Source organism: Cavia porcellus, unplaced genomic scaffold (genome assembly GCF_034190915.1).
Source record: "Cavia porcellus strain 051 isolate PalLab524CR breed Dunkin Hartley unplaced genomic scaffold, mCavPor4.1 scaffold_31, whole genome shotgun sequence".
NCBI classification, from domain to species: Eukaryota; Metazoa; Chordata; class Mammalia; order Rodentia; family Caviidae; genus Cavia; species Cavia porcellus.
Genome location: NW_026947514.1, coordinates 33984581 through 34005820, shown reverse-complemented (window position 1 = coordinate 34005820; position 21240 = coordinate 33984581). Strand labels below are relative to the sequence as shown.

At 47.2% G+C, this 21240-nt stretch overlaps 2 protein-coding genes across 5 annotated transcripts in view; one reads left to right on the top strand and one right to left on the bottom strand.

Annotated features, from left to right (window-relative positions):
- Positions 1 to 19132, top strand: part of Plekhh1 (pleckstrin homology, MyTH4 and FERM domain containing H1) — a 46751-nt gene extending 27619 nt beyond the window's left edge. Inside the window, exons 14-29 of one of the 3 annotated variants that reach the window (XM_003472361.5) lie at positions 199 to 360; positions 1460 to 1540; positions 1836 to 2018; positions 2401 to 2512; positions 3241 to 3353; positions 3968 to 4144; positions 4391 to 4488; positions 4966 to 5143; positions 5705 to 5860; positions 6764 to 6864; positions 7650 to 7791; positions 8803 to 8945; positions 9057 to 9186; positions 10641 to 10727; positions 10994 to 11140; positions 12132 to 19132. In XM_003472361.5, coding sequence (XP_003472409.2) covers positions 199 to 360; positions 1460 to 1540; positions 1836 to 2018; positions 2401 to 2512; positions 3241 to 3353; positions 3968 to 4144; positions 4391 to 4488; positions 4966 to 5143; positions 5705 to 5860; positions 6764 to 6864; positions 7650 to 7791; positions 8803 to 8945; positions 9057 to 9186; positions 10641 to 10727; positions 10994 to 11140; positions 12132 to 12293 — 2172 coding nt within the window. In that variant the 3' untranslated portion in view covers positions 12294 to 19132. Of the gene's footprint in view, positions 1 to 198; positions 361 to 1459; positions 1541 to 1835; positions 2019 to 2400; positions 2513 to 3240; positions 3354 to 3967; positions 4145 to 4390; positions 4489 to 4965; positions 5144 to 5704; positions 5861 to 6763; positions 6865 to 7649; positions 7792 to 7867; positions 8200 to 8802; positions 8946 to 9056; positions 9187 to 10640; positions 10728 to 10993; positions 11141 to 12131 lie in introns of those variants that run through there. The other 2 variants (XM_063241168.1, XM_063241169.1) reach the window with 2 other exon arrangements.
- Positions 10253 to 21240, bottom strand: part of Pigh (phosphatidylinositol glycan anchor biosynthesis class H) — a 30118-nt gene continuing 19130 nt past the window's right edge. The window contains exons 3-6 of one of the 2 annotated variants that reach the window (XR_010044896.1): positions 17339 to 17422; positions 14980 to 15220; positions 11012 to 11542; positions 10253 to 10683 (exon numbers count right to left, since the gene is read on the bottom strand). Coding sequence is in view for 1 of the 2 variants with exons in the window: in XM_003472362.5 (XP_003472410.1) it covers positions 15128 to 15220; positions 17339 to 17422 (177 nt within the window). In the remaining variant the exon portion in view is untranslated. Of the gene's footprint in view, positions 10684 to 11011; positions 11543 to 14456; positions 15221 to 17338; positions 17423 to 21240 lie in introns of those variants that run through there. The other variant, XM_003472362.5, reaches the window with a different exon arrangement.

The window sequence follows — 21240 nt, the reverse complement described above, 5'->3', positions numbered from 1 at the left end:
AGGAGCAGCATGTGAGAAATGGAATGAAACTGAGACAGACAGGATAACAAAGTGGGAAAGATAGGGAGGAAAAGATGAGGAATAACAGGAGGCAGCAATAGACTACACAAAAGGAAGGCCCAAGAGGTTCAGGAACCTGAGCCACCCCGAGAGCCTACCTTGCCATGCTCACTCCAGCGCCTCGTCCTCTCACTGTAGCTCATCTCTGAGAAGAAAACCTACTACCTAATGGCTGACTCGCCCAGCGTGCTGGAGGAGTGGATCCGCGCCCTGCAGAGCCTGCTGAAGGTGCAGGCCACAGGGCCACCAGCCCTGCTTCAAGGGGGCACCAAGCCTGCTGTGAAGGGCTGGCTGACCAAGGTAGAAGTCTGGCTGGGTGGGGAGGAGTGGGGCTGCTGAGTCAGGGGAGCTGGGTGTGGGGTGCCACAAAGTGCTGGGCTCCCCACTTATCCACGGCTGCTGTCCCCAGGAGCTTCCTTGTGGTTGCCACTCAGGAAGGATGATGTGATTCCCCAGAAGCAGCGGTCAGGGTTGTTAGAACAACTGTTCTCAAGATTGGGGGGAAAGATAAGATGGATGTGATCATTATGATCATTACCAGTGAACCTTCTTTTCTTTTTGAGACAGGGTTTCATTATATACAGCTCAGGCTTGCCTTGAGCTCAGTTTATAGTCTAGACTGGCCTTGACCTCATTGTGATTCTCTTGCCTCAGTCTCCCAAATGCTGGGATTATAGGCATGTGCCCCAATAAACTTAATTTTAAAAAGATTAGAATGTTTTACTCACTCTGTGGTTTATTAGGGGTTACCCTGTGCACCCACCATGCCTCAGGATTAGCAGTGGGAAGAAGTGGGCTCTGGCTACCCATTCAAAGAGTCAGAGTATCCTGGATCTGCTCAAAAGCTAGGTTCTCTTCTGGCTGCAGAGAGCAGAGAAGCATTTATTAACCCCATGAAAGGAGACCAGATGCCCTCAAAACCAAAGCTGTGTCTGCTCAGCACGAGAGTGCTCACGGGCCTGTCCTCTCTGCGCCTGCGCCCTTCAGGCCGCTTATGTCAGTCTCTGCCTGTGTGCAGTGTCTGCTCCCTCAGGTCTCTGGTTCCTGGGGCTCCAGCCTGCCACGCCTCTTCCCTGCCTTGTGGTATCCCTATAACTGTGGTCTCTGCCAACCAGCAAGTTCTCTTCACACTCGTATCGCTGTAGGAGACCTCTGATTGTCCAGTTCCTGCTTCAGCATCAGGCCGTAGGTCACTGAGTAGCCCAAGGGTGACAGCAGTGCCACATGGCACATGCCACAGTGCCCTCTGTATGAAAGGGGTTCTAGTGGAGGGAGTCTGAATGACATCTCCACTAGAGACCTGCGTTTGACTGCCTCCCTCTGGCTTTTCTTGGCCAGTCCTGAATTTATTTCCAGGACCTCCTGGTTCCAATAAAGTACGTTCATTTCTGTCTCACAGGTTAAGCATGGCCACTCCAAGCTGGTCTGGTGCGCTCTTGTTGGGAAAACCTTCTACTACTACCGGAGCCACGAGGACAAGGTACTTCCATGAGCTCCCCGCAGTACCCGCTCTCCTGTCTCTCAGACATTACTGTGCTCCTTGTCCCAGCAGCAGAGCCCAGTGTCCCTGCCCCCACCAAGTCCTGCAGCTGCTGTCTGAGCCTGCTGGCTGGGTCTTGCAGAGCATGTGGCCTGTGGGAGCCGTGCTCCTCCAGGCGAGCTGCCTTCCGCGTGCCTCCCCACCTGGCGTCCATTCACCCCCAGAGCTCAGAGCTTCAGAGAAGAGGGGCTTTCCCACCCCTGCTCTCCCATTCATGGAGGGCTTATGTCTGCAGCGACCCCTGGGCTGTCTGCCTGTGGGAGACGCACGCATAGAGGAAGTAGACCGGTCCTGCGACTCAGATGAGGACTATGAAGCTGGAGGAACCAGGCGGCTGCTTTCCTCCCACTGCACGCTGGTGATCCACCCCCCAGAGCACAGCCCCACCTACCTCCTCATTGGCACCAAGCACGAAAAGGTAAGGGAGGGCCCAGGCGTCCTTGTCGGGTTTGGGCCTGTAATTCTGATCTTCCCTTCTCCTTTCCCTGAGCTTCCCCAAACTCGGGCTTATTTCCTGTTTGGACACTTTGGCAATTACTAGTCTCTGAATGGAAATTTCCCTTTCTGTTGAATTCATTCCCAGTGATCATTCCCTCTTCACTGGGGCCATGAGAGAAAACTGCAAACTTGGAGTCCCAGGTTCACAATCACCTCATCCTGAGTCTGTTCCCGTGGAGACCTGTGGCCTTAACTCATGCCACCAAACTAGCTGAGCCCCGTCACGGGAGCGCTCCTTGGAGCTCTTGCTTCTACTCTTCCCACACTACCTGCATCTAGTCTGAGCTTTCTCCCTCTTCCAGGATACGTGGCTCTACCACCTCACGGTGGCTGCGGGTGGCAGCAGTGCCCAAGTGGGCACTGCCTATGAGCAGCTCATTGGGAAACTGATGGATGGCGAGGGAGGAGACCCAGGTAGGGTGAGGGCAGCTGTCACTGTGTGGGGTGCAGGGTGGTGGCTGATTGGTCAAGAACCCTCAAAATGCACTGCTGTACCCCAAAGCTATGGTAAACACATCAAAACCAAAGGGGAGAGCCCACCACACACTGCAGGGCCCCTCAGCGTACTGAGGTAATTATTCTGTCTGGGAAGTAGACTCCTCAGCAACCTGGGTAAATGTTTTGCTCTGTTCAACCTGCAGTTTGCTGCCTGGGCAGAGGATTGAGGAAAGTAGGTGGCTGGTTAATCTGTAGTTAGAGTTTGTTAATCAATAAGTGAAGCCTAAGCTTGGCTCAGGCCAACTTCAGTTTTTGGGGGCCTACAATTTGCCACTGGTTCTCAGGTCCTTCAGCAGCTAAACCAGTGGCCCGTACCATGCACACCCCTTTTCCTTTCTGAGGCTTTTCTGTCTCAGCCCCCTACATGCACTGTCCAGCCTGATCTGACCTGTAAAGAAGAGGCCTCTACAGTGTGTATGCACTGAGACACACCACAGCTTCCTCACTCACGCTGCCACAGCCCTACAGTGAAGTGGTGGCCGCCCTCCTGCCCGGCCGTGCAGCTGCATGTGCTCTGGTCTGAGGAGGATGAAGCTAGCGCAGTCCTAAGCCTCAACCATTGGCTTCCCCACAAACTAAGGTGGGGTGGGGGTGTCGAGGTGAGTTCTCTGCAGTAACCACTGCTGCTTTTTGGCGTTGTGCAGACTCTCCACTTTGGAAGCACCCCATTCTGTGCTACAGCAAAGATGGGCTGTACACCTCCCTCACCACGCTGCCCTCGGAGGCCCTGCAGACGGAGGCTCTCAAGCTCTTCAAGGTAAAGTAGGAGTGGAGCCCAGGCCACAGGCTGGTGATGTCCACTGCACATACCCAGGCTTTGCCTGGAGCAGCCTAAGCCCACTGTGATGATACACAGGTGGACACCACCCTTAGGGTTAGAGTTCACTTGAAGAGGGATCAAGAGAGGGAGGCAGAGGAAGTCCCACAGGATCCCCATGGCTTCCTTTATGGCAAGACCATAAACCTCCTACAGGGAGGGAGGAGATAGTGGGATGCTAGGAAATGCCAGGGAAATCAATCCCTTGGGGCTGCCTGCCTCCTGTAATTAACATAAAAGGCCAGGGTTCCTTTCCTTTTGGGATGCAGAGAGTCTGAGCTATTTGAGAATGTTCTTTGTATGCCATATGAATTTCCTATTTTTAAAAAAATGCTTATATAAACAAGCTTATGTCTTGCTTATGTAATGGAAAGATTCTATCTGAAAGTAGCCCTTTAAAAGCTGCGGAAACATGAATATCATTCATTCCCTGTTGGAAAGAGCTGTCAATTGGTGAACTTGAAGCTCTGCTTGGGGTCCAAGATGTCACTGCAGCATCAGGACAATACCAAAGGGCTGTCGCCTGCCTGTGCCCAATGTCATTCCTCTCCCAGTCCTGCCAGCTCTTCATCAACGTGCCTGTGGAGGCCGCCTCAGTGGATTACCATGTGTCCCTGGCGCAGACGGTGCTGCAGGTCTGCCTTGTTCACCCAGAACTGCAGAGCGAGATCTACTGCCAGCTCATGAAGCAGACCAGCTGCCGCCCACCACAGAAGTACTCTCTCATGCAGGTGGGCAGCCCCCAGAGCAGCACAGCTGAGCAGCTGCCTGTGGCCAGCCTCCGCATTGCACACTGCCTCAGCACGGCCACCTGGCTGGACTCTGTCACACTGTGCAGTTGCCACTGTAGGGATGGCTTTGTCCTGGACTCGCAGGTTGGGGTGTGGTGTGGGGAAGCAGTGCCCACGGCTCTGTAGCCAAGCACTGTGAGGGCAGGGGTGCTGCAGACCCAGTACTCACCTCGTGTCCCCTGGCAGTGCTGGCAGCTCCTGGCTCTGTGCGCGCCCCTTTTCCTGCCTCAGCATCACTTCCTGTGGTATGTCAGACAGCAGCTCCAACGCCACGCGGATCCCAGGTAAATGACCATGTTTCTTCTGCCGCTCCAGCAACGACTGGCATGATGTTAAAAGGGCAGATAAGGGGGAGACTGGATGGAACAGATCACTCCTTCCCTCTGAAATTTGTTTAGTGTTACTCCACCTGTTACTGAAAACCATCAGGCATCTAGAGATCTGGGCACGCCTGGGCGTCTCTGCATACATCTATGTCCGTGGGTAGTTTATGGGGGTCTCATGTGAGCCACACTGCTCCCAAATTATCCCTAAACATTTGCTTTGTTGCCATGCTTTTCTGCTTCTACAAAAAAACATCTTGTAATAACCTGCCACAGACAGGCCTGAGTGACAGCATCCCAGACCAGTGCCTTCGGGCTTGGCTCACAAACTGTCCAGCTACGCTTCTGGTCCTAGATGAGTCTGGGTAGGCATCCCAGATGCCAAAGAGTTATTAGTGAGAATTCTAGTTCCTTTCTTCCTTTCTCTGTCTTTTTTAGAAATGAAACTGGCCAGTATGCCACCTATTGCCAGCGGGCAGTGGAGCGGACCCTACAGACAGGAGAGCGGGAGGCCAGGCCATCCCACATGGAAGTGGTGTCTATCTTGCTGCGAAATCCTTTCCACCACTCCTTGCCCTTCAGCATCCCTGTGCACTTTGCCAACGGGACTTACCAGGTGAGGGGGCTGGGCACACTTCCTGCACGGTCTTCATATATCTCTTTCTAGAGAATACTGCTGGGCCAGGTGGGTGCTTAGCTGCCCTAATAGGCAAACTAACAAAAGAGGTGGGTCTACGATTTGGCATAGGAATGGGGTAGGTAGAGCCAATATATAGGGACAAAAGAAATTAAATCACCCAAGTTCTTGGAAATAGATCTTTGGAACTCATTGCTTAGACGGGAAAGCTGAGACACCAAACAAAAAAGTGGCATAAGAGCTGGGAATATAGCTCAGCAGCACAGTGCTTGCCTGGCAAGCACGAGGTCATGAGTTTGACTGCCAGAACCAAAAAAAAAAAAAAAAAAAGGAAAGCGGCATGAGCCAAAGTCCCCAGGAGAGTGCCCATGGAGGAACCAGCCTTTGCCAAGCTCCTTACACCCTCTGCATAGGGATATGGAACCACCTCAGCTTCCCAGTTCCCCTTGCTTTTTTCCACCTGTGCTATGTAGACCCCCTCGTGAGCCCTCGTAAGCTCCCGGGAAGTTTGCTCTGAGTGAGGACGCCTCTCTCCTGCAGGTGGTTGGTTTTGATGGCTCCTCCACAGTTGACGAATTCCTCCAGCGGCTGAACCAGGAAACAGGCATGAGGAAGTCATCCCACTCTGGCTTTGCCCTCTTCACAGACGACCCTTGCGGCAGGGACCTGGAGCACTGTCTGCAGGGGAGTGTCAAGGTGACAGCTTTCCCACTTTTCAAAAACACTGGTGATGGAGACAGAGCCCCTGCAGTGCGATCCTGACTGTTCAGTAGTCCCCTTGGTGCTGAGCCCAAATGCTGGATAACTATCATGTCAGGGCCATCCTCAAACACAGCTATAAAGGCGAAAAAAAGCAACCTATACACAGAATCCCCACAGCCTCTCTCTCTTCCGTGGCCATGAAACATCCAGGGGAGGAGCCTCTTCTCAGCTTGCTGTAGGGACGGAGAGGCCCATCAAACCTGCACCAGTTGTCTGCCCTCTTATTGGTGATCCCGCTGGATGTTGTGGTGCGCTAGCACCACACTTTTACCCTGTCTGCCAGGGCCTCCACCTTGCTGATAGGTCCAGTCCCATTTTAAAGAGGTAGGTCCTTATGACAGTACATCTGTACGTAAAGTGCCCTGGTGTCACAGGTTTGTGAGATCGTGCTACACCACTCAGTTGGTATTCTTTGGCTCCAGCCCTTCTTTACAGCGGCAGAATAAAGGCATCTAGTCTTCCATCATTGCTTTAAAAAGTGCCACATATATTCTCATAAATGGCCAGGCACCTGTAAGGTTTTGTTACAGGGTAGACCTTTGGATGTACCTGAAGAGGAGAGTAAGGTTGGTAGGTTGGAAATGGAGCCAGGTAGGTAGCCGTGAGTGTTGACTGGAGTCTGCCTAGCTCCAGGGAGATCCCTTGCCCATTAGGGCAGGTGGCAGAGCTTTAAGGAAAGCTTTGCCCCACACTTCTTTGTTTGTGAGTGAGTCAGAGGCACTGTGGATGCTGGCAGGGTGAGGCCCTACACTCCCACAGCTCTGCCTCACCCCAGTTTTGGTTGGATGTTAGTGTTCATGAGGGGATTTTCTCATGTTCCTCTTTTGCCTCTTTAAGATCTGTGATGCCATCTCCAAGTGGGAACAAGCCCTGAAGGAGCTGCACCCTGGGAAGTCTGAGGGGGGGACACGCATCGTGAAGCTGATGTACAAGAACAGGTCCTGAGTGCTGACCAGGGGTGGGTGGACTTGAGGGCTGCCAGCATATCACCTCCCCAGCTGGATGGCCTTTTGGGGACAGGCAGAAAGCTCCTGTCCCCAACCTGTTACAACCCTGCCTGACCGTCATTAGCTGGGGCCTAGGCTGGCGGCTTTCTTCATACTGCATGTGCACAAGTGTGCACATATGGAGACACAGCACGCACACACACACACACACACACACGCACATGCCAGAAAAACACCAACTTCATGGGATAGCTCCAAGTGTTACATTATAGAAATGCAGTTTTATATGAGAACCAGATATTTAAGACTGAAGAATAAATAGCTCCACTACCATATCCAGGAAATACATAAGTAGACATCCTGACTTTCTGTCGTTTTTAGAAAATTCTATTCCAGTATGTCTCTAGGAAAATCCTTCCCATTGGTCTCTTGGATTCTTAACTAACTCCATGTACTACATTTCCCTTGCCAAATCCAGTAAGTCTAATGGTGTATTCAGAATTAACCACTTGTGCTGTGAGTGTTCAGGCTACACGACCTTGCATCTGCCCAGCATCCTACTTGGTTACAGCTTCTGAGGCAATAGAAAATAATCTCACAAATGGTGCGAATAGTAGTTTCCGTTTTGGAAATTAAGATAAATAGATCCATGGGAATGGCAAGAGGGGTTAAAGAGAGGATACAGGAATGGGAGGAAAAAAGTTAAGCAGATCCAGAGAAAGCTTCATTCTCACCGGAGTCCCAAGCTGAGACCTGCTTCTCACTGTTTCTTGCAGGCTGCACTTTCGGAGTCAAATCAAAGGGGAGACAGAGCGAGAACGGCTGCTGCTCACCTACCAAACCAATGGAGAGATAGTGGCAGGGAGGTTTCCAGTCAGCAAGGAACTGGCTCTTGAGATGGCTGGCCTGATGGCCCAGGTAAGGGGACAGGATGGTCAGGACGCCACCTTGGGGCTGCTGGGTGGAATTACTGTACAGCTTGAAAATTCTGCAGATTCTGCAGATCTGAGGCACGCGGGAGTGGTCTGGTATGGAAAGCAACAGACTACACAGCACAGCTTCTCGTCCACTGCAGATCCAGGCTACCTGCAGAAGGCTATCCTGGGAGTCCAAGAGATGGGTTCTAGTCCTAGCTGCTTTGCAGCGAGAGATCTTGGCCAAGTCACCTCACTTGTGTTATCTGTACACTTAAAAGAAAAACACTTCCCTAGCTGCCTCCACAGGGTTGCACTAAGTGTGATTCTTGGCTAATGTATATCTCATGATATATGTGCTAAAATTTTTGAGCCATCCAAAATTATCAGGATTAAAAAGAATATAGTCACACTTTTAGTCTTCCTTGGCTTTGGGAGGCCATCTGGCCTGAGGGATTGGGGATACCTTCATTGTTACTATGAGAAAGAGCCTGGAGCCACATGCGGAAGTGGAAAGGGGAATAACTGTTGACCTTTATAACTATGACCATCCAGATGAATACTCGGCAGCAGAACCTGCAGGGTATTTTAGATGTGTATCCCATATAGTCCTCACCCTCCCGTAATTGAGGAAATGAAGCTCACCAGGCTAGTAAATGGTAAGGCTGGAGTTTGAAGTATCTGATGCCAAACACTGCTGTCCTGTAGGATCTGATCCATAGCATCTTCGGTCTGTAGCCCATATTTTGATTGGAACCCAGAATTTCCACACTGTTTTTCTTCATCTGCCACTAATTGTCCTTGAATAAGACTCTTAACTAGAAAATGGGAGTTCTAGGATCCTATGGCTGTTTCTCTAGTACCTGTGAAATGAATAAAGGGTCACTTCACAGGGTTTTCACATTGTCCACTTATTCCCCACAAGGAAATGATGCGTAGTTTAGTGTACTTCAGCGCTCACCTAGCCCTATCCACCTCCAGACTCTTGATGTCTTTTCATGTGCTTCTCCTGCAGATAGAGTACGGGGACATGGAGAAACCTATCCTGCCAGGCCCTGGGGGCACACATCCTGCCAAGGCTCAGCATCTCCTCCAGCAGGTCCTAGACAGGTTCTACCCAAGGCATTATAGACTCGGTGCCCCTCCCGAACAGCTGAGGTAGGAAGGCTGCAAGGGCTTGCAGGGAGCCACTGTGGAGAGACCTCAGAGCCATAATGAAAGCATGTTGGCCCTTGACCAGCATCATTTCTCTCCATCCACCCAAACCAGGCACCTAACAAGTATGCTGGCCACAAGGTGGGCATCACTGCAAGGCCGTTCCCTGGCTGAGTACACCCGTACCTACTTGACCGTGGCCCGGAAATGGCCTTTGTTTGGTGCTAAGCTCTTTGCTGCTCAGGTAAGTGCCAGTAAAAGGAGCACCAGACACCTTCAAGAGTGCCCAAATAGGTTTTTTCCTGAGCCAGTCCTGCAGCCTGCAGCTCCACCCTCACCATCACTAAGGATCACCATCCCTCCACCTATCTCTAGTTTACTCCTGAGGAGAGGTAGGATTCACTGCTTACCATTTCTTTATTGACTATTCCTGAAAGAGACAGGGTCAACTAATTCACACATAGATCTGAAAATAATACCCCAATGCTGTTTTTGTAAAGTTTGAAAGAACAATTTATAACCTAAATGAATACATCTCTGCTGGTTTACATTGCACATAGGGAGATTAGAACTGCTCAAGTAAGTTAATTTTAATCTCTGCATGAAGGCCAGGCGGCCAACAGTAATTTCAGTTGGAACTTTCCTCACCAGGTGTCTAGTGTGCACAAACTTTATAAGTAACCACAGACCTTATCCTGTGATCAGGGATTGTAATCACAGGCAGTAAGCAGAATATCAGAACATTCACAAACCTACCAATCAGAAAATGGACATTCATTCATCCAACGAATAGTGGTTCAGCTCCTATGTCTAGTGGAGCTCTTATGTCTGTGTCTTTAGGTTATAAAAAGTGGACAAATCATAGTCTTAGTCTTCATGAAGCTTCCCACCTGGTGGGAGATATAAAATAGTCATATACATACTTTCTTTCCACTCACCTACTTACCAGGTCAGCATCCTGGACCACCACACTATGGTATGGGAGGGGAGAGCTGCTTCCAACCCTTCTTCCTTCCAAGCTCTATCTCCTCACATACTTAGTTTTTCTTTCCACTCACCTACTTACCAGGTTTTTTAAAACAAGTGCTCACAAGCACTACAAAGGAAAAGTACAGAGGTGTTATGAAGGCATATAAATGGAGGCGCACTTGGTCTGGGAGGTTGGAAAAAGCATTGGCAAAGGTGACAGCCCCACTGGTCTTTGAGGTAGGAAAGGGAGTTCTGAACTACCCATCTATAGTCATGGCAGTGAAAACATGCATGGAAGTCCACAATATAGTCACAAACTCACGAGTAGAGCCTGATGCCCATAGGTTGCATTTTTTCTTTTTATTTTCATATCCTCTAGGAGGAAAGACTGGGTGAACTATTGTTTGTAACAGCCAGAAGCAGACAGCCCACACAGATAGCAGAGTCCTGGGGAATGGCCTCCATTCTGTAGCCCTTTCCCACCTAATAGGATATGGTCTCTTCCACCTTTGGGATGGTCAATAGGTGACCAGAGCTCCAAGGCCAGATGCTTCCTATCACAGCAACCTTGCCCATTCATTCTGCCCAAGTGCCATTTTTGGTGTCTTCAAAGATGAGGGGGTTGAAAGTCAGTGCTTAACAAGTCCCTGGATGTACCTCACCCTCAGCAAGTACACGTGCTGCAGAGTCTCTGTGGATGTACCTGGTGGGATTCTTCTGTTTCCACAGCCTGCCAAGCTGTTGCCCAAGGAGAACACTCTGGTGTGGATTGCTGTGAATGAAGATGGTGTCAGCATCCTGGACCACCACACTATGGTATGGGAGGGGAGAGCTGCTTCCAACCCTTCTTCCTTCCAAGCTCTATCTCCTCACTGGACTCTAAAAGGCCTGAGCTAGATGACCATGGTTCCCCAACTTCACCCCGAAGCAGTGCTAAATTCCAGTCTAAATGCACCCGGTAGATATTTAAGGTATAGATCTCTAAATCATGACCACTTCGGTTCTACCTTCTGGGCTAAGGCTACCTGTGCCTAGAAGAGGTAGGTGCAGTTTCCCTAGAACTCACTGGCTCCTTTCCACAGCAAGTGCAAGTCACTTACCCCTACTCTTCAGTGACAACCTTTGGTGGCTGCAGGGATGACTTCATGCTTGTGATTAGATCCATTCCAGACCAGAGTTCTGGAAAAGGCCACATCGACAAGTTAATCTTCAGAATGGCTGCTCCCAAGGTGAGTCTGACCACTGGTGGTTTAGGCTGGTGTGATATAAGGGGATGAGCGTGGGACCTAGTGAGGAAACAGTTTATGACAGGACTCTAGAGTAGTCCTGCCCTGGTAGTTTTTGGCCTTATGTGTAATCAGTATTTGAAAGGATCCTGGGAGTGATGCATCTCATTGTCACTGTTGAGCTGGTAGGAAAAGGCAGTGCTGAGAGGGAGTTAACTCCAGTCCAGCCACAACTACGCGCTCGTAATTCTCTGGGGCCCAGTACCATGCAGGCCTGAGCCGGTGGCCACTTGGCTTATTCTCCTGCTGCAGGCCCCGGGGAGGGCAGGTCCTCTTTAAGGTGCTCTCATCTTGTGCTCAGGTGCTGCCGTCAGCACTAGTCAGTCTCCATGGTGCTCCTTCCTCCTTGTGATGAAAACAGCAAAAGACCTCTTTCACTTTAAGGTGTTGTTCCTACTAAGTAGGAGAAACACTGACCGGCAAAAATAACAGTTATAAGGCTCAGAAACACAGGTTATGACTTCCTTTTTCTGGACTGCTTCTGCGTGGAAGCAGAACCCATGTTCTCCACTTTTAATCTGAAGTTGGAGTTTGCAACACTCCTCTTAATACCACCTGTACCAAGGGAGAGGACATAGGACCCCTTCTCCAAGGCACTGTTGCCTGGCAGCAGGGACAGTGAGTAGAACACTGGCCTTCCCTTTCTTTCCCTTTTTTCGGTACTGGGGACTGAACTCATGACCTTGTGCTTACCAGGCAGGTGCTTACACTGCTGAGCTAAATCCTTCTGTTTCTTGGGAGGGTCCTGTTCATCCTAAAGGACCTCCAGATCAACAGAGCCTCATTTCACTGGGCTCCTGAACCTCACCGCATTTTCTCCCAGGAGGGTAGTTTCAGAAAGAACCAAAGCCCAGGAAGGTTATATACCCAGAATAACAGAAGAAAGCCAAGCAAATAAGGCCAGTTCAATTCCTTTATTCTCTGACCTCCTTAGATTGCAGAGGCCACCTTCATCATGGCCAGCTACATGAACCACTGCTCTGTACCTGCAAGCTCGCCTACCAGCCTGCCTGCAGCACGCCCGCTGAGGGAGCTAGACAGACGGCAGTTCTTGGCCCCGGTTTCCTGTGCTGCCAAGGGGCCGACATTGCTGTGAATATCGTTACCTCTTTCCCGACCAGCACTGGTGCCTCTGGGATTAGATTTATATCCTGGGGCTTCACACTACTGTGATGGGTCTGACAGTCCACTTCACCCCCACCCAGCCATTCTCTGACATGCATTTCAGTGTCTGCAAAACCTCTACTCAAGGGCGTGGTGTAATGTATAAGGGCCCATCCTTTACTGGTTCAGACCCAGTGTAAGAACCACTTTGCCTTTTTGTTTGTTTGTTTTAAACAAAAATACTGACTCTGGATGCTATGTGATCCTAGCCACAGACAGGGATGACCCGCTCATACTGAGGGTGGCAGTGCTGTACTTGGGCTTTCTGCACTGATATTCTCAGGGGAGCTAGTATTTTTATATCATTTGGGTCTTATGTGGGGATTTATACTTGAAGTTTCCTATCTATCTCTGTATAGGACAGGACAGCTCCGACAAAAGTATAGAATTCACTAAAACTGGACTTCTTTCCCCACGTGGGAAAGGTGTGGGCAGGAAAGAAGAAAAGGGATAGAGTAATTTTTCCCTTTTATTAGTGAGTAGGCACCTGCAGTGGCCCTTGGGGGCGCAGTTTCAATTCCTGAGCACTGCGCCTGCTCACATTCAAGCTGTCTCCCTTACACTGGAATGGAAGCTGGCCCTGAAAGCACTCGCTCTTCAAGCAAGGACACAGATGGGCCCCAGCCAGCCCCTCTCTGTCTCTTTTAATGCCTAGACAGGGCTCAGTGAAGGCTGTGTCGTTCACTGCTGAAGGACAGGGTACCCATAGTCTCCTGGCTCCCTCAAAGCCTGAGCAAATACCCTCTGCTGCTCTGTGAGGCCAGTGAGGAAGAGCGAGGGACACAGAAGACGACCTCACCCCACCTCACTTGGGGGCTGCATCTGCTCCTCAAGGCTTCTGGTGAACTTCCGGGAATCAGGTGGATGCACAGGTCGTGCGTGTGTGCGTGTGCGTGTGCGTGTGCGTGTGCGTGTGTGTGCGTGCATGTGTGTGTGTGTGTGTGGTACTGGCCCGAGGCTAAGGGTACCATGTGAAAAAAGAAGAAAGTTTCTTTCACCTTTTGCCTGCTTGAGAACATAATGCCCCTCAACTCAGGTCTTCTAGTTGAGTGTGGGAGATGTGATATTTACTCCCCTTCCCCCTCAAAACGAAAGAGTTCATACTCTAGATTTTCCAACATCTCAAAAACTTGAGTTTTGGGGCTGGGGATTTAGCTCAGTGGAATAAGCACCTGCCTTGCAAGCAGGCAGTTGTGAGTTTGATCCCCGGTACCAATAAAAAGGAAAAAGACAAAAAAAAAAAGAAAAGAAAAGAAAAGAAAAAACTTGAGTTTTATTTCATGACTCTAAGGCACTCTTGCCATTGGTTACTTTAGTGCTGAAAACTGAGTTTAGCAGAACACTCAAAAACCAAGCCTTTAACCCCAACAATGTATGTTGCACACTGCAAAATCTGCAAGGTTGAACAACTAGCTCATCAGAACACCTCGGCTGCTGCCAGCATTTCCTCTCTCACCCTTTAAACTGAGGAGCATGCTGAGAAGAGGCTCTGCCTCTGCCTCTTACAGGTGAACTTCACTTTGCAAGGCAGGAGGCTTTATGGCCATCTCTTCCTGCCTTGCCTCCAGGATTTGGGGATCTAGCTAGGACGTTTCTACCTCAAACAAGACACACATAAGCACCATAGACTCCCACGATAAAAGGCAGAGATTACAGCTTTGGTTTCGAATTCCAAGCATCTCTTAGGCCAGCAAGTATATTGTCTACTCAGGAAGTATGTTAGAAATAGGGTCCCAAAGAAAGTAAGCATGGAGCTATGTTTATACTGAATTTTGGGGTCAAACTATTTCTTTCACCATCTCTCCTTCCTGACCCTTCAGGACCTTCTCTTAGTTTATTAATTTTATACAAAAGAAAACTGCCTTAGAAATAAAAAATCCCTACATATCCTTCTTTAACATGGCAGTCCCACATTTGGGAACCTAAGTCAAATTTCTGTCTCATATTTTGTCTCATCCCTCTTGGCAAAGCTGTCTTAAAAGAATAGAAAATGCTGAGTTAAAAAGATCAGTGTACTTGATGCTCATAACTGAAATGCCATGACCATGTTTGTCAATAAAAAGCAGCCATCTGTGAACAAAACAATTACTGTGAATGTTTTAGAATGAGTTGTTTATTACAGGAGTCATGATGGGTCAACCCTGTACAAGAGCTAAGTAGACACAGACTAGTATTTTGTAGACATTTATTCCTTCTAACCTGTACCTAAAAAGCTTAACTTTCTTCTTCTTAACTTTTATACAGGGGTACTATGCAAATCTTTCTCTTACTATCTACTATTGGTTTCCTAATGTAATTTCAACACAAAGTAAATTTGTGCTTAGGAATTTCACAAGGTACTCTTAGCTGATGTTGCTTTTTTATTTCTTGGAGACAAAATACCACTATGCAATTCAAGCTGGCCTTGAACTCACTTTGTAGCCCAGCTGGCCTCAGATTCACAGTGATTCTCCTGCCTCAGCCCCCCATGTTGGAATTACTGGCATGTGCCCCCACACTGCCAAGGGTGATGTTACTTTTGATAGATTGTCTCTAAATTCTTAAGGTGGTTCCTTTTTTAGTAAAGTAAGCAAAACTTTATAAGAGGAATATTACAATACAGAAATATTTCCAGTCACCTGCTGAATGGTGAGCTGAGATCCATTGAATCCATTCTGGTTCTAGGACTGTGTCCACCTGGTGGTTTGCAGTAGGAAAAAGTCAGCCACTAGAGCGTAGGGGCCATCTCCCCTGGAAGACATTACTGGCCTTCTGAATGCTGGAAACTCATGACCTTGTTGTTGTGGCTTTCTGATGCGCCAGAACTTCCTGGCAGCTCTTGTACACCTCAATTAAGCAGTCCAGCCGGGGCTTGGCACTCTAAATTCCAAACGGGAGAAATGCAGAGTCAAGGCGAACCTGAGAGTTTGATGCTGCATCTATGTGCACCCTCATTCTGTCACCCACATCAGGATCTAAGTAGTGCCAGCATGAGCTCAGAGGTGAAGTTTAAGCCTCAGAGCATCTTGTTACGTGACTCTCACCTAAACCCATCCTGTGAACTCTGCAAAGGAGGAGCTCAAAAGGGAGCTTTTTTTTTTTTGGTCTTTTTGAGACAGGGTCTCATTATGCAGTTCAGACTGGCCTGGCACTCACTTTGTAGCCCAGACTGGTCTTGAACTTGTAATAATCCTCCTGCCTCAGCCTCCCCAAGTGCTGGGATTACAGGAGTGTGCCACCACGCCCAGCTAAAAATGGTAACTTTTTAATTTGTCTAAATTTTATGACAGCAAAAGGAATAACGGATGCTGTCAAGAGGTGTGCCGGTCATAAAGCAGACCTAAAGCAGACCCATAAAGAGACAAGTCAATGCAGTTTAATATATAAATTCTGCGAATTTTTTGTATTACAAAATGCAATGAAACCAAAATTAAAAACCACAGAATAGGAGAATTATATGCAAATATATTTAATAAAACTTTCTTACTCAAAATATACAAGAATTGTTACATGCATCAATATCTAGATTCCACTTGACAAAAGAGATAGTTTAGAATAAGAGGAAATGAGAGGTGATATATATAAGGAAATACAAAAAGCCTATCACAGAGATACAAATTTAATAATTACAAAATGCCTTTTTGCAGATAGCACAGAATGTAGACAGAAAATAGCATATAGAAAAACTACATATTCTGGTGGTTCAGTCTTTAACACAAAATCTATAAAACTTTAAGGTTTGATAAAACAGTTCTTAACTATAATGCAAAGTGTTAATTTTAGTTGAGATGCCTTAAAACTTGTGAAAAAGAAAAGGCAGTATGGTAGAGCTAACTAAATATTATGAAGTAATTTATGATAAGCAGATTTGTATGGTGTTTGTAAGAGTAAACAATGACCTGGAGCTAATTTTAAAAGCTAGTGCTTGCTTTAGCAGTACACATACTAAAACTGAAACAATTTAAAAGGCGAGCAGTGTATAATGGCTTTGTACAAAGATGCTTACAAAGACACAGCAATGCATGGTGGTGCACACCTGTAACCCCAGGGCTCTTAAGAGGTTGAGGCAGATAGAACACAGGTTCAATCCCAGCCTGGGTAACTTAGCAGTTTAGCAACTTTCTCAAAAACAAACAAACAAACAAAAAAAACTGGCTGGGAATATAGCTTGGTGCCAAGGCCCTAGGGTCAATCCAGTACCACCACCACCACCACCCCACACACAATAATAATAGCATATGTACCTCAATAACTTTTCTTTGGTGCTGGAAATTGAAGTCATGACCTCACTCTTGCCAGGTAGGTGCTGTGCCACTGAGATATATCCCCAGCCCATTTTGTCTTTTTGAGACAGGGTCTCACTATGCAGTTCAGGCTGGTCTTGAACTTGCAGTGACCCTCCTGCCTCAGCCTCCCAAGCACTGGGATTACAGGCATGCGCCACCACACCTAACTCATTAACTTCTAAGTGCAACTGTGTATTAGTAGACTGAGAGTCAAATAAATGAATGGCACTTTGTAGACAGAAACAATGGTTTATAGGCAGGAGTTGCTGAATGTTTGACTTTTTTCTCCAAAATTTGCATCAATTCCTAATTTTATCAATTGGTTGTGGTATTTGGATTAAACCCAGAGCCTGTTACTGAACTGTACGCTTGGCCCTTTTTTTTTTTTTTTTTTTAATTTTGAGACAAAATATCATTAAGTTGCTACAGTGCCCAAATTAGGCTTGAGCTTTCAATTTTCCTGTCTCCGCCTCCTAGAATGCAGAGATTATAGGTATGTACCATCATACCCTGCTGAATTCCTAATATTTTCAAAAGCACATCTTTGTCTCAGATAGGCTGAAATAACTAAAATCCTAATTCCCACTAAAATTAGTGGACAAGCATCTTCAGACATCCTGAGAACAGTAGTCTGTTCCTATAAGTGGCACCAGACATGCAGAAAAAGGAAAAGACAAGATTTGATGAGAAAGGAAAACTGTTCTGTGCTCACCTGGAAGACAGGTACTACTTGAGATATCTTCTGTGGTTCCCGTGGATCCTTCAGTAAAATACAGAGGTAGTAAATCACCTTCTGCTGTAAGAAAAGAAGCCAAGTAAGTGAAGCCTCTGGTGTGGATTGAACCCAGAGCCTCTATGCTGAGTTACATCTCCATTCTTTTCTATATTTCATTTTTCAGACATGGTCCTGCTAAGTCACTACAGTTACCCAAGCTGGCCTCCAAATTGGAATCCCCTGCTTCAGCCTCCCAGAGAGCTAGGATTTCAGGCATGCACCATCATACCATTTCATTTTGTGTTCTTTTTACTTCAGTGGAACCCTAAAAACTTTTTATAAATAGTTGTCTAGGTAATATAATACTTGATGGCTTTTTTTTTTTTTTTTGTCTTTTCCGTTTTTATCGGTACCGGGGATCAAACTCATGACCGCACACTTGCAAGGCAGGTGCTTATGCGGCTGAGCTAAATCCCCAGCCCCAATACTTGATAGCTCTTGAAGTGAGGGAGAAGTATAATTCTATAAATACAAAAAATTAAAAGGTCCTTTCCACAATGGCAAAACTAAAGAGTTGTGGCCCTGCTGAGGATGTCTGATCTGTCTCCTTCAGTATCTCTCAGCCCCTTTTACCCACCTCCAAACCCCTCATAAAATGATCTGACCAACCTCCAAAAGACTGGGTACATCAGCATGTATCTGTAGTCTCTGCTACTCAGGAGACTGAGGCAGGAGGATTGCTCGAACCTAGGTATTAGAGGCCAATCTGGGCAACAGAGTGAAACCCTGTCTTCTAAAAAAAAAGGCGGGGTGTGGGGGGTGATTTTGACAGTAGGCTAGAAGAAAATTTGAAATCCTAGCTTCCTATTCATAAAAATCTACTGTCTCTCTCTAAAAATAGTAAAGCTGCATATTTATCAACAACACACAACAACAGTCCTATAAAGTCATAGAACAGCAAAATCCTTACTGTCTAATGACATCATGTCACAATGCAATGTCTCTCCTGCATGTCTGTGGTGATGTTAGAGAAACTACTGTGCTGCCAGTCATCTAAATATGAAAAGAACTAATGCTCACTGATAATAAACAAGTTACTGGTTTCTTATATACTACATAAAGGAAATTTTAAAACAACCTGACACTATATTAAGAGCAGGAAGGACAGGCCTAGCCCACTTAGACTCAGGTAGTTTTGAGATCCTCCATGCCAGCTACAACTTGTTTTTTTTTAAATAATTTTTTTTTGTCTTTTTCATTTTTATTGGTACCGGGGATCGAACTCATGACCACACACTTGCAAGGCAGGCACTTATGCCGCTGAGCTAAATCCCCCGCCCCCACGCCAGCTACAACTTGTAAGACAGCCATAATTCAGCCAGAAAGTATATTTTGTGTGAACTTGCTTCAAGGACAGACTGGCTCAGTTAAAGACAATGTTGATGGGCCGGGGATGTAGCTCCGTGGCACAGTGCCTACCTACCAGATGCAAGGTTGTGAACTTGATTCCTGGTACCGTAACAGAAAATCAAACAAAAAAAGGAAATGACTGATTCTACTTGCTCACTCAAGTCCCTAACCTTCCTCTGCATACCCCTTCAGCCCAGAATAGTTCTGCCTGACAACACATGACACACAGCCTGTGTAAACAATTGTAAAGTAACCTGCTATTAGCCTTTTGTACTTCCTGCCTAAAATGTATACAAGTGTCTATTTAACCCCACTGTGGGGCTAATGGTTTGGAACTCAGTTTCCCCCAGCCTGTGAACGTAATAAAGAGTTGTCATCCAACTCCTTGGTGCCTGTGTGTCTTCCATTCAACCTGGTCCTGATTTTTTCAATAACTATATTCTATTACTTATTATTGTTAATTTAGAATACAGGCAGCAGCTTTCCAGCCACAGCTTACCCTAAGTTACTCCATTTTGAGTATAAATGCTAAGATAAGTGACCTTGCAAATACCACCATTTGCAAAGCATAACCATAAAGCACAGATTCATGCTAATAAAAAATTATTAGCTGGGTGCGATAGTGTGTTCATGTAATCTCAGCACTTGGAGGCTATGAAGATCACAAATTGGAAGCCAGTATGGGCTATATAGCAAGTTCTTACTAGTAATCCTTGTGTTAAAAAGTTTTTAAAAAGCCAGGCGTGGTGGTGCACGCCTGCAATCCAGCACTTGGGAGGCTGAGGCAGGGGCGGACTGTGGCAAATTAGAGACCAGCCTGGGCTACAAAGTGAGCCCAAGGCCAGCCTGAACTGCATAGCAAGACCCTGTCTCAAAAAGACCCCCCCCCAAAAAAAAAAGTTTTAAAAACATGTTGGTTGTAACACATTCATGTAATCCCAGTACTTTGGGAAGATGAGGCAGAAGGATCACAAGTTTGAGCCCAACCTGGGCAGCTTAGTAGCCTGGCAAGATCCTGCTTCAAAAGAGTAAAAATTAAAAAGGACTGAGAACGTAGCTCAGGGTGAAGGCTTTGGGTTCAATCACCCGTATTGGGGGGGGGGGAACGGACCACGTGTGAACTTACTAAGGTAAATCAGAGACACATAAGACACAGGGCTTATTGTAGTGTTATAGGCAGCGAGTTAGAAATATTATAGGGCAGTCAGACAAGGCCAGCCCCTCAAGGAAGCCATCACAGAGGACCAGTTACCTTGTGACCTTGAAGGAGACAGACACCACCTGCTGTGTGTCAAATCTCAAGACAAAAGACAAAAGGAATGCGACCACACCCCAAGTATTGATATTCTAAATAGGTATGGATCTCCTTAAGGAACCAGGAGCCACCATCCCAAGCCCCTACAGGGACAGCCACTGATCCATAAGAATGCCCACTTACTAAGTGATTCGCTTTCCCATTGGTCTTTGATTTGGTCAGTTTTACCTGAACAATTAATCTTACTGGTTGGCCATAGTTCTGTCCCACCTCCTGCCCATCGGCCTTGTGAATTCCCAGTTTTCCCCATCTTGAACCCATCTTACCTCATGGTTTTACTCTGTAAAAGTCCCTAGAAAAGACAGAATCTTTGGCAACCCACTCATGACCTCTTCTGTCTCTCTCTCAGGCAGAAGCATTCTTTCTCTCAATACTGCTCTTAACCTCCAATGTTCCTAAAATTCATTCTTTCATTTTAGAGAACACAAACTCATACTGGACATCTAGTAAGCTGGGAGTTTCGTTCCCTTATATCAGCATCACATCACAAACACTTGGTCAACAACTTTATCAAACATATCAGACCAACAAATGATGCAGCCACCTCAATCCAACAGGTCTAAACTATATAACATGGCACACTGACCCACCACTTGGTATACACATATGGCCCCTGCCTGGGGCCACAACCAGAAATGGCCTCAGCTCAGGGCAGTTCCTCCTTGCCCTTAGACACTGCTCACTTCAAAGCTATCAGACCATTTACTTTGACAGCTCCACCACTGAGTTATTAAGCAGTACCCCACCACCTCCATTGACTCTCACATTTATAACTCTTTGCCTTTGCTCTCTCCATGCCTCTTTAAATCCCACAGCCTCTTTATTCTTTTGTTTCTATAACTTAAGCATTACCATATTACAGGTAACTAAGATAGGTAGAAATGTTATAGGCAGTCAGACAGGGCTGGGTCCTCAAGAAGTTAATGCAGAGGACAACTGTGGTTGGAGGGCAGGCTTCAAAAAAAGACTGTTCACTCATACACTTCCTGAGGGATGAACAGCAGTGATTCATACTCTAGGGAGGCATCAGTTGCCTTGAAGTGGAGGACCAAACTGAAAGAGTTTTGGCCCAGACAGGATACTGTAGCTGGTAAAGCCTCAGGCGGAACCAAGGAGCTCCATCTCCCCAACCCCTAAGAATTTACCTGTGGCCCTATCTTCTCCACCCCTAGGA